At 41.4% G+C, this 14,839-nt stretch overlaps 1 protein-coding gene across 1 annotated transcript in view; it reads left to right on the top strand.

Annotated features, from left to right (window-relative positions):
• Nucleotides 1–14,839, top strand: part of LOC117306591 — a gene marked incomplete at its 5' end in the record, with an annotated part of 43,190 nt that extends 28,351 nt beyond the window's left edge. Inside the window, 17 exons of the mRNA XM_033791072.1 lie at nucleotides 145–264; nucleotides 1,047–1,252; nucleotides 2,173–2,299; nucleotides 2,410–2,622; nucleotides 2,789–2,932; nucleotides 3,495–3,701; nucleotides 4,232–4,397; nucleotides 4,935–5,140; nucleotides 5,719–6,202; nucleotides 6,599–6,819; nucleotides 7,218–7,625; nucleotides 8,122–8,272; nucleotides 8,871–9,056; nucleotides 9,792–10,057; nucleotides 10,764–10,896; nucleotides 11,765–12,075; nucleotides 13,298–14,839. Coding sequence (XP_033646963.1) covers nucleotides 145–264; nucleotides 1,047–1,252; nucleotides 2,173–2,299; nucleotides 2,410–2,622; nucleotides 2,789–2,932; nucleotides 3,495–3,701; nucleotides 4,232–4,397; nucleotides 4,935–5,140; nucleotides 5,719–6,202; nucleotides 6,599–6,819; nucleotides 7,218–7,625; nucleotides 8,122–8,272; nucleotides 8,871–9,056; nucleotides 9,792–10,057; nucleotides 10,764–10,896; nucleotides 11,765–12,075; nucleotides 13,298–13,426 — 3,678 coding nt within the window. The remainder of the gene's footprint in view (nucleotides 1–144; nucleotides 265–1,046; nucleotides 1,253–2,172; nucleotides 2,300–2,409; nucleotides 2,623–2,788; nucleotides 2,933–3,494; nucleotides 3,702–4,231; nucleotides 4,398–4,934; nucleotides 5,141–5,718; nucleotides 6,203–6,598; nucleotides 6,820–7,217; nucleotides 7,626–8,121; nucleotides 8,273–8,870; nucleotides 9,057–9,791; nucleotides 10,058–10,763; nucleotides 10,897–11,764; nucleotides 12,076–13,297) is intronic.

Below are 14,839 nucleotides of genomic sequence, written 5' to 3'. Positions count from 1 at the left end.
TTCTTTTCAGAACCACCCCAACTCATTAGAGATAATCATTACATGGTGTTACCGCAAACCTTTCCATATTTACAATAGTGCCCAGTTTGTAAGAACATTGTACTGCTTCTTTATATAATTTATTGGTTTTTTTTTGTGTGTCAGATCAATGTCATGGACAACATGGATGAATCTATCATGATGCTCGCAGGATCATACTCTCTCATTAACTCCAGACAGAATAACCGTCGTGCTACGCTTACTTTCTCCAGGCGCAACCATCAGGTAAGTCACGAAGAAAATGTGTTAACAACTTTGTTTTATAGATGTTTTAAAGACACTGGACACTATTGGTTATTGTCAAAGACCAGTCTTCTCACTTGGTGTATCTCAACATATGCATATGCAAACCTGTGAAAATTTCAGCTCGATTGGTCGTCAGAGGTAAGAGATAACTATAAAAGAAAAAAACACCCTTGTCACACGAACTTGTGTGCTTTCAGATGCTTGATTTCGAGACCTCAAATTCTAAACTTGAGGTCTCAAAATTAAAGTCGTGGAAAATTACTTCCTTCTCGAAAACTACGTCACTTCAGAGGGAGCCGTTTCTCACAATGTTTTATACTATCAACCTCTCCCCATTACTCGTTACCAAGTAAGGTTTTATACTGATAATTATTTTGAGTAATTACCAATAGTGTCCACTGCCTTAAACAGAATTAAATGGTCTCTATGTTTGTCACACTGTTCTTCTATCTGTGTGTCTCAAACTCAATCTCATCACAGGCCTGTATGCTTCGTTTTTGAAAGGGCAAGGGCATCAAGGTATTTTTCTCCTTGGTAAGGGGCATCCTATGAGGAAATTGTAAATTTTTAGGGTAGAAATTAATGGAGATGATGGCTTTGTTGCCTCTGTTAAGTATCTGGGGTCGATTTCACAAAGAGTTAGGACTAGTCCTAGGAGATATCAACGTATGGCTAGTCCTAGGTTAGAATGAGTAACTCGTTCTAAGTCACTCCACAAACTACTCATTTAGCTAGATCGCATCACAAATGTTGTTTTGCAGGACATCCAAGCTACATTGGACGCAGCCGTCCAACTTGAAAACACCATCTTCAGTACCAGTCTGGTTGTAAAATACAGCGAGGACGAACAGAAGTTGGTGGAAGCCATGCTGCAAATCCAGAATACAAGTTCATCAGAGAGTGTCGGATATGATCTGGATGTGTCTGTACGTCATCCCATTACCGGACTGGACATGTCCACTGCCTTGTAAGTTTATTAATAAGAATCATAAACATATTATTAATAATGGCTTCTTACAAACTGCTCAGTGGCGCTCAAGGCGCTTGTGAACAAACATGTACAAACCGTTGGTTTCGATATGTGATATCATCAAATCTTTTTCTATGTTGGCAAAAAGTGTTTCCTTTTTGGTATTACAACAAAATATTGGAGTGCTCTTAATCTGATCCTTCTTTTGTGTCGATTCCATACCTATAAAATGAAAATGAGTGAGAATAGACCCTCCCTTGCACTATTAAAACTGGATTTTAAGCTTTATTTTACTTTGGATAAATACATCTCCATCACCAATGATTCCACTGTTAATTTTCACAAGAAAATGGGACTCTTTCAAACTATTGGTTCAAGGTTAACATTGTATTGTGTACATGTATTTTGTTTATTTTATTTGTTGCTGTTAATGTTACGTATTTTCAGCGTGCTTGTAATTATGAGGAGTGGTCTTAAGTGTGAATAAGAAAAATTCCTCCTTAATTGTTTCAATGACAGTGGCATTTCACACCATTAGGACCTGTGCTCGTTATTTTATTTCAAAGCACAAAAATCCTGTTGTGTAAGGCATGTAAAAGAACCAAGTGCACCTATCGAAGAGAGAAGGGGTTCACCCCTGTGTTCGTGGTTTGATTGGCTGCTTAATGTGCCACAGCACCTTGTAAACCATTACATGGTGCTTTAAAGGAATACTTAAACACGTAGCTCAACATACCTTGCAGGACGAAATATTTGGCCCTCTCCATACGCCCCTTAGAGGCGTGTTAAAGCGCTATTTAAGAATCTAGTACTATTATTGTGATTTGTTTGGGGATGCTCGGTTATTTTGATTAGAGGCTATATCAATGACTGATTCAACTTTGCCTACTCTTCCTCCCTTCTCCGACCTCCAACAGTAACTTCCTGAACAACAACAAGGCCATTGTTCTGGGTATGGAAGGAGAAGCCCTTCTCGCTGAAGACGTCCAACCTGACACCTTTGAGATTAAGTGGGACAAAGTGTTGAAGAAATACTCCATCACTGTAAGTAGAGCAATATTGACCAGATCACCAAAAAATGATAAAAATGATTGTCCCCAAATCGTGAGATGTTCTGAAATCTATTGTAATTTGTTTGTGCTCTCTCGCTACAGTCCAACAATCCAATGCATGAGATGCTCCTCACCGGTCAGTTTGAAGACCGCTCCTACGCCGAGCATCAGATCTACAGGGTGACTATGGTCAACAGTCTGGATGGAAAAGACATGAGGTCTATGGTTGACTTCAACAGCCAATCAAAGGAGATCTCTTACATTGCCCATATCAACCCAGGTCAGTTTACGATAACCCTCCTACTGTCTGACCATTCCTGATAGACACCGTTTAGTCTGTGGACATAGTATTTGTTTAAGTTTCCTACTGAAAGAAATACATCACCTAGAAGAAAAATGTTTTTGATTTTAGTGAATTATGGTGTCTAATTGTACAAGTGGTATTAAATAAAATAAAATTCCTTCTGTTTTAAATTACCAGACCAAGTGGGCCGAGTATTGGGAGCAGTTCAGGATTGACTCATCGGAAACCACCGAGGAGCTGAGAAGCACGCTGGACCGTCTGAGGGAGAGATTCTCAACATTAGCAGAAAGCTTGAAGTTTGATGGCAGTGAATATGTTGACGTAAGAATAATTTCCCTCAATTTTTTTTATGTTGATAATTTGATTTTTTGTTGCTTTCGTTTGAAATACTCTTCACATTGTAAAGGTAGTGGCTCTATTGGTAATTACTCAAAATAATTACTGGCGTAAAACCTTACTCTTGGTGACGAGTAATGGGGAGAGGTTGTGAGAAAATGGCTCCCTCTGAAGTAGTTAACGAGAAGAAAGTATTTTTCCAAAAATTTTGAGATCTAGACTCGTACATCAATGCACCATGCAGCATTCCCCTCATTGATTTCAATGGCTTACGCCATAGATATACAATATATAAGTATGGGCACACGTACACACAGGCACATGCACACGCTCGCAGACGCCATGTTGTTGGGCAGATATTTGAATGGTGACGTCATATTCAGTAGGGTCTATTGTCGGTCTAACAGCCCTAAACTGAAGCAATACCCAAACTAAGAACTGTTAATTTCACTTAATATCCCCCAAAACAATATGTACATTTCGTTCAATCAAATCCAATATTTTTATTTTATTTTATGTTCATACTATGTTTCTCCTGTCGACACAGGCCACAAACCAACGTGTAAGATCCTTCTACAAGAATAACATCACACCATTGATCAAGGAACTGAAGGATTTATTCAAGAGCCTGATTGAGAAACACAACAGCCAGATGGATTTGCTTTTCCCGATCCGCCACCCCTACGGAGACGACTTCCTCATCCCTGAGCTCGAGGCAGAACCTGAGGTGTATGAACCCAAATATAATACAGAGGTTAGTGTTTGGGAGTGTCTTGGCCGCAGGGGTTAAGTGCATCGAGTTCAAACTCTGGTGTTTCTGATCAGCAGAGTGTGGATTTGTGTCCCAGTTGTGACATTTGCATCGGAGGGGTTAAGAGCACCGAATTCAACCTCTGTGTGGATTCCATGTTGTGATATTTGTGTGGCCGAGTGTCTGGTGTTTGATCAGCAGAGTGTGGGTTCAAGTCCCCAGTGGGGACATTTGTGTTCTTAAGCAAGACCATTGTGTGCCTTCAGACAGGACTTAAAGCTGCTGGTCCTGTGTGTTGTGTAACGCATGTAAAAGCACCCAGTGCACTTATCAAAAAGAAAAGCTGTTCCTGGCTGAATCGACAGCATATTGTGCCACTGTACATAGTGCTAAGGATTAGGTCTCCTAATTCAAATGTAGTCCCACATCTTGCAGGAAATACTGTATGTTAAAACGCCTTGTATGTTAAAATGCCCTTTCGTTATGTCGCATCCACTTCTTTATCCTGTGTACTTAATCTACTGTCATTTCAGGGAGAGGATCCTATCGCAGAGAAAAACATTTTCCTGACGTCTATCAAGGATGTTCGAGGTGAAACCGTCCTCTCTGAGGACTCATTGCTCTCCACAATGACCAGGGAAAGACTGAGGAGATTAGAGCTGGTGCAGAGCATTGAGACACTCTGGACTGCAACAAAAGGTGCAATAGATTTTCCCCTAGGTTTCTTCAAAAAACTTCTAGATTTATAGAGCGTATTGAATTTGACATTATCATTCAAATACCAGCCCTACAACATAGCTGTGGGCGTGCGTGTTCATTAGAAGTCAATGTGCGCGTTCAATTCCAATGAGGACCATTTGATTATTCGCTTATCCAATGTTATGTGCCCTTGCACTCGATGAATATCACGCCTGGCTTTTGTGGACAACACACTCGCCTCTCACCACTACGACACTAGTTCAATTCCCCAGCTACTGCCATATGTAAGTAGAATAGTACATTGGTTCTCTCCAGTGCCACAAGGGTTTTTCTCTAAGGCCTCTAAGCTTTTCTGCCAAAAAGTCAAAGACTTTTGTTCGCTGGCCGAGGTCATTGTGGCTCTATGTTGCAGGCTGCTAACTGCCTTGGTAGAGAGCCGTCACGTTAATCCGGAGGTCGTTGGTTCATGTCTAGCTTCACTCTATTTTTCTTTGTTTCAAACCCCAACTATATTATTTATTGTTGGATTAATTGCAGAGGAGGTCGACGCCATGGTTGCCAAGATTGAGGCTAGCTTCAAGGGGTCAGCATTCTACGCAGACTTGACCGAGCAGTGGGAGGAGCTAAAGGAACGCTTCCCGGTAGGGGAATGGCGTCAGGAGGCGGAGGCCAAGTTTGAGGAGATCCGAGAGTCAGAAGATGTCCAGAGGCTGATCGCTGTCTTCAATGAGATCAAGGGAGAGGTTTGTGGTCAAGCTATCAATCAACTAAATACTGCAGGGAACCGTTTTAATCAAAATATATATATTTATTACAAAAAAATGTAGTACTTACTCAAAATAATTGTTGTTATAAAAACTTACTTGGTAGTGAGCAATGGAGAGGTCTGTTAATAGTATAACACATTGTGAGAAACGGCTCCCTCTAAAGTTCATGTAGCAGATGAGCAAAAAGAGAGGGCTGTTAAAAGTATAAAACATTGTGAGAAACGGCTCCTTCTACAGTTAATGTAACATAGTTTTTGAGAAAGAGGCCATTTCTCACTCTAATATTAAAAGGCGTTGGGCCTGAAGCCTTTGCTAGGCATCTGAAAGCACATATTTTGTGCATTAAAGGTGTGTTTTCTACTTTTGTTCTCTTGCAACTTTGATGACCAATTGAGTCTGAATTCTTACAGATTTGTAATTTTATGCATTTGTTGGGATACACAACGTGATAATTCTGCTCCTTGACAATTGGGATTATGTGTCCAGTGCCTAAAGGGAGAATGCTGATTACATGCCGATATCTAATGGTTCATAAATCGTTTAATTGCATTCAGATTGAGCTGGCTCGTGAAGCCAACAATGAAAACATTCTGCGCATCCAAGAGAAGATGGCCGCTACCCTGAAAGAGTACAACTTTGACATCCTGGACTACTTCAAGTATCCGATGTACGAGGTCATCAAGTACGACATCGAGAACGGTGAGATCATCGTCCTCTACCACCTCCCCGCTGAGCTTCACAGCCTCCAGACCCCGCCCGAGTCCTACCGCCGGGTCGAGATGACCCAGCGTCTGCAGGAGATGATCGCCGAAGTGCGTGAACGCTCCAAGAACACACTGGGTGATATCAGGATGGCCGATGGGTCTCTGCGCAGCATGTACGAGCTGATGTTGTCGGAGCCGATGCTGCTGTACCGCGAGGGAAACTTCACGGCGTGGTTTCAGGGAGAGAAGATTAAGATGGAGAGGAGGATGTGGAATGCTGTCCACTTCAGCAAGGTGTACCTCAACCCCATCAACTGGCTTCCTCCACATGAAGGTTAGCTTCCTTTAAAAATCAGGGCAAAATAAGTCATTTTCTGGGAGATAATGGTTCTTCCTTCCTCCTTCGTCATAGGACGCCATGAGTTTTATTTTGTAGTTGTTTTGGGTTTTTTGGGTTTGGGGGGGAAGGGGTTCATGGAAATCCTGTTTCTGATTATGCTTGCTGTTGTTTTGCATATTTTGATTTGTTTATTGGCTGCTTGTTATACTTCTTTTTATCTGTAAAGCGTCTTATTTCAAGGCAGGTTTTTTTAAGGCGGATCTAGTTTGGTTGACAAACGTAAAAGTCATTAGAAATAACGGACCTAGATATATAAAACACATGTATCAACAAAGCTGCCATACATTTTGTTAATACATTTGTTTTCATCTTTATTCCATAACTCCACAGCCAATGGCATGATTATTGGCTCCAACCACTTCATGACCTACGATCGCACCCACTATGACTTCAGCAGTGGCTGCAGCTACCTCCTTGCCCACGATTTCATCGACGGAAACTTCACCGTTGTTGTGGATTATGAACGTGACCTGACTGCTGGCGGTAGAAGCAAGAGCATCGTGCTGTACTTGAATGACACCGATGTGTATGAGATCAAGCAAGACTTCACTGTAAGTAATAAAAAGGAAAGGCGTGTCGTGGCCCAACAGTCTAGTTCACCGGACCCAAGCTCTGGTGTTGTCTGTAGCAGACTGTGGGTTCGAATCCCGGTCGTGACACTTAAACGAGGCACTGAACAATAATTGCTTTGAAAAAGTTTGGAAGTTAGTGCATTCTGGTCTACCAGCCGGGCTTCTAGTGGATGATACCCGTGCCTACATCCTTGCGGACTGTGAAGGGGGTAACCGTGTTTCTGATTTTGTTTTGGTGTTCTTGATCTAATTACACCATGGCACCTTGTAATACTCGAGTTACCTTGATTAACTTCCTATTCAATTATATGTTTTCGTCAATTTAGAAGAGAGGGCCTCTTAATCAATTGATTATTTTTTCGTTCTAACCTTTGCAGGTTTCCCATGGCAAGCAATTCTTGGAGATGCCCTTCCAACATGGACACACCACCGTCATGCGTTACATCAACAGCATCCGCATCCACAACACCAATGGCGTCACCATCACCTGCGAGATCGCCCAAGACATCTGCACCGTAGACATCAGCGGCTGGTACTACGGCAAGACGGCAGGTCTCCTCGGCACCTACAACTACAACGACCTGGACGACATGACCAACAGCGAGGGCGATATGTCTCGCCATCTGGATGAGTTCACCCGCAGCTGGAAGGTTGGAAAGCGTTGCGCTGGATCCGAGATCGATAGTCTTCCAGAATGCAACAAGGACCCACATGTTGAGGAGAATGCTGTGTGCGCTGAGCACTTCTTGAATGAGGTGTCTACTCTGACCAAGTGTCTCGGAGTGGTAAGTGGTTACTGTTTCACCTCGACAACCTCAACTTTCATATTCATTCAGGGCTCAAAATTTACTAAGGCCCAATGCCACAATTTGGATTAGAAACAGTGTTCAAACCCACTTGGGGCTGAATATTTACATGGGCCCGGAAATTTTTGGTGGTGGGACAGTAGTTTAAATAATACATGGCTTGAAATTCACACTGGACCACAGGACCAAGGTTTCATAGAAGTTTTAAACCTGTTTTAATAGGTACAAAATAACATTGTTTTAATTGTGTTGACCCGATTTAACTATTGGTTATATTATGTTTATTGGTTTATTCAAACAGTTAATCTGGTATTCATCATATTAACTTAGTTTTCATCATGTTAACCTGGTTATATTTCTACATTGGTTTCGTCAGGTTGACCCGATTAAACTATTGGTTATAGGTTATTTAACAAGTTAATCTGGTTTTCTTTATGCTAACCTAGTTTCATTGCTGTTTGTCTCTGGTTACTAGGTGGATCCTGCACCATACTACGCCATGTGTGCTAGCAACATGTGCCAGTTAACAGCCGATGATCGCAAGAAGGCAGCTTGCGTCTCGGTCAAGGCCTACGTCAACGAGTGCAACAGAATGATGGTCGGCATCACTGTGCCCAAGTCATGTGGTAAGTCAATATGCTCATTCACCGGACAGTTAGCACTTTCCTTATCAAATTGTTTGGACATAAACAACTGTTGGTGAATGTATTAGGTGAGTTTAACTAGCTTCCTTGGGTCGACCCCGCGGTGCTCACTCGGGCGAGCCCCTGACAAGAGCTAATCGAACGATCACTCACCCTCTAGTGGTCACGTCATGCACCCCAGACCAGCCCCTAGGGACCTACTCCACAAGCAGGGCACTGAGGGCTGACGCGGGTGAGCCCCTGGAATGACGTCAAAGCCATTCGATCATACCGGGGGCACACTGGGGTCGACCAGTGAAGCTAATCGAACGCACCCATAGTTTGACCATGTTAGTGTAATACAAGAATTGTTACACAACAACAGACATTATAGAAAGTATACGCCCAAGCTCAAAACGAAATTGAATGACCAATTTAAGCAGCATTCAATTTCGTGCTAACTAGAATAGTTTGCTGGTTAAATTGGCTTCTCATTTGCTGAAATTGACCAAGAAAACCTATTATTAAAATAGTGATTAAGTACTTGTCAAATTTTATTAGATGGTCAGTAAGTTTTTCTCTGCTTTCTCTTCCCCTCTAGTTGTATGTGATTCTCCAGTTGGCGAGTACGGCCAGGACGAGATTAGAGTTCTCTCCGAGGCTGAGCAGATCCAGAAATCAGCCGACGTGATCCTGATCGTCGAAGAGAAAGAATGCAACAAAGACTTGACGGACAAGATCGGCGACATCGTCGACATGTACGACACTGAACTCAAGAACGTCCGCCGTAGGTTTAAAATAGTTCCTGGGGTGGATTTCACAAAGAGTTAGGACGAGTCTTATCTCGACATAGGACTAACCATCTTTTTTTTTTATATCTCCTAGGACTAGTTGTTACTCTTTGGGAAATCGACCCCTGTACTTCAAGTAATAAAAAAAAACCATAAGTTCACACATTCCTGTTTGTTCTTTCCTTCGTCTCTGTAGTAAACGATCCCTCAAAGACTTTGTACACAAATTCCTTGTGAAGCCCCTTAGAAACTCCTTAAGAAATAGCAAAATCGAGATGCGATGTAGTTGCACTGAGGAGAAGTCAAAAATTTGTGCACGTTCACCTTTGGCTAAAGCTCGGTTCAAACTTCCTGCGAATGCAAAGCGAATGTTGACATAACAAATTCGTATCGAGTAATTCCCAGCACTTGAGCTGTACTCAACTCTCTTCCAAATATCGCTGCAAAAACAGAGTTGTGACATCAAATTCACATCGCAGGAAGTATGAACTGGGCATTATGGATCAGCAGTTTCAAAATATCTGCATGTAAACTGCTCAAGCAGCTTTGTGTGGGGAGTGATATTTATTTATTTGTTTATTTATTTATTTATTTTTTTTGCTTCTGTTTTTGTTTGGATTACTTCTTTATTGATCTTCTTGTATTTGCTCCTTTGTAAATGTGTTTGTTTTGTTGGTGAAATAAGTAAAAAATAATAATAACTTTCTTAAAATTTGCATTTTTTCTGACAGAGTTCACAGACAATCGCTTTGGCATTGTTGGATTCGGCGGTGAAGGAGTGCACGATCTTCCTCACATCCACACCATCGATGGCGCCATCTTCAACGAGAAGCGCCGTCTGCGTATGCAAGGATTGACCGCATTGGAGTTTTCCGAAGATGGAAGCAACAATACCTTTGACGCCATCCTAGCCGCTGCGAACTATCCGTTCCGTGCCGGAGTCGCCAAGAACATTGTCCTGTTGTCCTGCTCTGACTGCCAGCGTGCCTATCACATGGTGAGATTCTTAGTGTTAATCCTTCAAACATATATGTGGTAATAACTCATTTAATTTTGAGCAAAGACAGGTCGGATCAACATGACCTATGACCTCAGGAGGTATGACTCACAGGCTCGGAGTCTCTAGGCTTCAGCACAAAATACTGCGGTTTTACATTTTAACATATTCTATTAAACAAAGACAACTTTTGTTAGATATTATAGAAGGTTCAAGTTCAAGACTGCTCAGTGACGTTACAACACAAATACTTGTCACTATGCAATGTCATGGCAGAGTGGCTTAGTGAATTGAATTCATGAATTGTCTTTCTAGCTCGGCATAAGCTTAGGCAACCTCTGCCTTAACTTCTACCTCGACTTAAACATACTGCAGAACACTCAACTCAGACTTACCCTATATATTTGTGGTTTGCTGTAACACCATATGTGTATCTGCTAGCCAGGTAGATTTTGTTCTTTTGAGAACTTGTCATGCTTAAGATGCTACTACTGCAGAGATTTTCAGAATATGGGAGACTTCTCAATTCTGAAAAGAACTGTCCTGCTTTTTAGAAAATCAGCCGGGACTACTTCTTAAGCTTCAGTGGATCGAGGGATCTGTTGTTATTTAGCGTCACTACTACGGAGTGGTCTCAATGTTTTGACAAGCTTGCTCTAGTCGTCTTCAGGAGACTAACCCTGTTTTTTTCTGTTAATGATTTCAGGAGAAGACCTATGCTGATGTATCCAGTATGTTGATGAGACAAGGTATCCAGTTCAACCTGTTGCTGAAGGCAGACCTCCAGCTTGTGCCAACCCGTGCAAAGAACAACTCTCCTAAGAATCAAGTCATTTATGGTAAGCGCAAATTGCATTTACTCTACCTCTGTTGCTCTTTAAGCAGATCTTGGGAAAATTTTGGGCAGATCTTATTTACAAAAGTTAAATCTAGATTATAAATTGTCCGTCTGATACATTTAATCTGTCTATATGTACATGTAAATGAGTTGAATCATTGCCACAGAGTTGGATCTTATTGATTGGCCCCCACTTTCCATGAAACTTGCCTCTTTTGTTAACTCTTCTGAGAATGGTGGTTCTGACTATGGACAGAGCCGAAGGCGAGGTCTGTTATTAGCTGCCTGTATCGTGGCCTAGTGGTTAAGAGGGTCGGACTCAAGCTCTGGTTTCTGATAATCAGAGTGTTTCCTTAAAGAAGGTACTTGACCACGTTGTCTGTCCTTTGGATGGGCGTTAAAGGAGTACGTCTCAAATTAAACGTAGTCCCACATACATGTACCTTGCAGGAAAATACTGTATGTTAAAGCGCCTTGAACGTTATTTAACTGAGTGACTGATACGTTCGCTATATAAGAAGCCACTTTTGTTATTATAATGGACAGAGCTTAAGGCGAGGTCTTTTCCCAGGTGCCAGCCACTAACCAGGGCATTAACCTATAGTGTAGATTCGCTCGGCCCCAGCGGTCCGGTCTATTCAGGACCGCTGGGATGGGCTTATCAACTTGCACAGATTCTTGTGCACGGATATTCTATAGTTCGCTCGGCCCAATCGCTTGCCTTAACCAATAAGCGTGCTTTATACGTTAAGCAATTCCAGCGCCTTTAGTAAAGGCAAGGCGCTGGGGCTGAGGAAATAGTGAAGACAGGCTTTCCACAACGTTGTTCCCTAATACGTATTGTTACTACGTGGTCCTTTGATCATCAGGTATTGACAACCGCACAGTATTCACCAACAAGGCCCTAAACAGCGGCACCCTGTTTGGTGACAAGACAATCCGCAAGCTGATCAACGAGCCCATCAATCAGTGTGCCCTCTTGGCCTTTGAGACCGGCGGTGCCGTGTTCGACTCCACCAAGATCGCCCAGAAGAAGTTTGTGGATGTGCTGACCCAGAGAATGGTGGAGCACACCCAGATTGAAGAATGCCAGATATGTAGCTGCAAGGCCTACAATGACGGAGTCGGCAGAAGCGTGTGCGAGTCATGTGACATCGCCTCAGGCCCTAATTGGTATTTCGTAAGTATCTTCGGTTGTGATCGCTTAGAGTAGATAATTTATGCACTGAACGGGGACTAATTTACCTGAACCTCCAACCTTATGAATATTATGCCGGCACGTATCTTGTGGAGCGTAGACGATTTGAGCCAAGATGACCCCCACTCTTTATGGCATGAGTGGCCGAGCAGATAACAATACCGAAGTCAAACTCTGGTGTGTTTCTTTGATCAGCAGAGTATTGGTGCAAGCCCCAGTCACGACACTTGTGTCCTTGAGCAAGACACTTAACCATGATGCTTCTTCCTTTAAATGGGACGAAAAGCCATTGGTCCTGTGTGTTGTGTAACGCACATAAAATAATCCAGTGCACTGAACGTAAACAAAGAAGGGGTTCACCTCAGTGTTCCTGGTTTGAGTAGCAGCTTACAGCCCCACAGCACCTTGTGAAACGTTACATGGTGCTATGTAAAAGGAGTACATAAGAAGCCTCTATTATATTATTACTCTAAGATCCAGCATTAAGGAGCAGCGAGAGTCCAGCTTTCTCCTGAAGACAATTAAAAGCATACTGATTGAGACTTTAAGTTGTCAAACCACTGGTCCTTTTCAGAACCACCACAATTCAGAGAGAGCTGTACGTGGTGTTAACAGAAAACTTCACAAGACTATTCACTTTGAAACCCCAGATAAAACGCAAGGGACTTAACAGTTTTTTTGTGGAAGTGTCGTGGCCGAGCAGTTAAGAGCACCGAAATCAAACTCTGGTATTTCTGATCAGCTGAGTGTGGGCTCGAATCCCCAGCCGTGACACTTGTGTCCTTAAGCAAAACGTTTTCAAGTTAAAACCATTGCTTCGTCCTTCTGATGGGACGTAAAGCCGTTGGTCAAATGTGTTGTGTAACGCATGTAAACGAACCCAGTGCACTTGTTGAAAAGAGAAGGGGTTCGCCCCGGTGTTAATGGCTGTGGCTGCTGTATGTGCCGTAGCACCTTGTAAACCCTCAGGTGCTACATAATTGGGTCTCAGAATCCATCACTGCAATAACCTATCTTTCTGAATGTTTGTAAAAAACTTGAGCCTTGAGTGCCTTGTTTATGTGCGCTATGTAAGATCTCAATATTATTATTATCATTATTATTAACACAATTTCATTTTTAAATTGGATTCACTACCCTATTTATTTCTTAAAAAAGAAATCTATGATACTTATCCCATTTTGGTTTTTTGTTTTTTTTGCAGGAGATGCAACGCACATTTGCCGAGACAGACTACTACAGTAGACTAGGCTTACAGACAGTGGTCGACTACATTAACGTCAAAACCGCTGAAGTGCCAGTTAACAAAACCCCCAAGGAGCTAGGAATTTAATTGTTCCCCAAACAGATAAGGGTCGGAGCTATCTAGAAGACTTTGATTTACACCACAGGATTTCTTTGTAACCGCAATCAATTTGTTTTTAAGATAGTCAAAGATTCTTATGATTTTTTGCTGGTTTTTACTAGAAAGTTGGAACTTGTATAAATTTCTTCGTTGGAATGATTGTTTGTGACCGGTTTGAGATGATTTGAAGGGATGCAGTATTAACTTTTATTTTTAATTTTTAATTAAGACAAATTTGATAAGGGATTCCGTAAGATGCTTTGTATTTTAGAATATCTGGTATGTTATCTTGAACTTAAGCTGCACAGCTCACCCTGAGGAAAAACCAAGTTAAGACGAGTATTCCTGAACCATGTCGGATGCTGTGCTTTTAAGAAGCGATATGCCGTCATCTTTAAGTTGTTCAACGGACTGGTGTGTGGTCGCTAACTTGAGCAGTTCTTCTAATCTCTTTGAAATTTCACATATTCCGAGTTGAACTGCTTGACAAATATTCAGGCACCTCAAATGCTTATACAAGTTTTGAACTAAAATGTTTTTAACTGTTACTGTGGGGAGGGGAAGGGTAAGATCAGGATTGCTAATTTAGTTGTCATTTTCACTTTCGTAAATGTTGTGTCAAACATTTAATAGCTGATTTTGCACCTAATTAACGATGGAAGTAGAATGCTGCAATTACAATGCAAGTAATTTAATAAGTAAAAAAATGCTTGATCCATGGACAAACTGTGAAGGTAGGTGAAGATTTCTGTCTAACATGATGTTTAGGTACATGTAGTTGTCGGAATAACTGCCTGGTTAGTTTATGGTAAAAATCAGTCATCTTTTAAACCAGTCATCTATAAGGGATAATTGAACTGGATTGTTGACTAAAGAGCTAACCACACGACAGCAATTTACCTGGGGTCCCTTGCTAAATTTTAGCATGGTTGTAAAATGTACCAATGTTTGACGATATTTTGCAAGAGAACTTGGATAGTAGAAACAATTGTCTCCTTTCAGACGAGGTACATTTTGAAAACTCATGTGTGAAAGGGGCTCTACGTAGCTTTTTGCATGGACCTGTCATTTTTTTCTTCATCTTTTGACGATTTGGAGTGAGGAAGTAAAGAAACACAGTAGTAATGATTTATGTCTGTAATTTTGTAAAAATAATGGTGTGATTCGGTTTTATTTTGTATTAAAAATTTTACACTTTTTAAAAACAAACCAATGTCAATATCTCTCATTGTTCATAAGGCTCGTAGGTAATATGTGTTTGTTTTTAATGATCTTTTCAGCTGTTAATACCAATTGGTATACATTTTGGTTCTCTTTTGGTATTCACTGGTTGAAATATTTGCCAGTGTTAATTCAACAAACAATTTTTTATAAAATAATAAAGTTATTGACAAGCAACAA

The sequence above is a fragment of the Asterias rubens genome, unplaced genomic scaffold (assembly GCF_902459465.1).
Source record: "Asterias rubens unplaced genomic scaffold, eAstRub1.3, whole genome shotgun sequence".
Classification (NCBI taxonomy): Eukaryota; Metazoa; Echinodermata; class Asteroidea; order Forcipulatida; family Asteriidae; genus Asterias; species Asterias rubens.
This window is presented reverse-complemented; position numbering and strand designations above follow the sequence as displayed.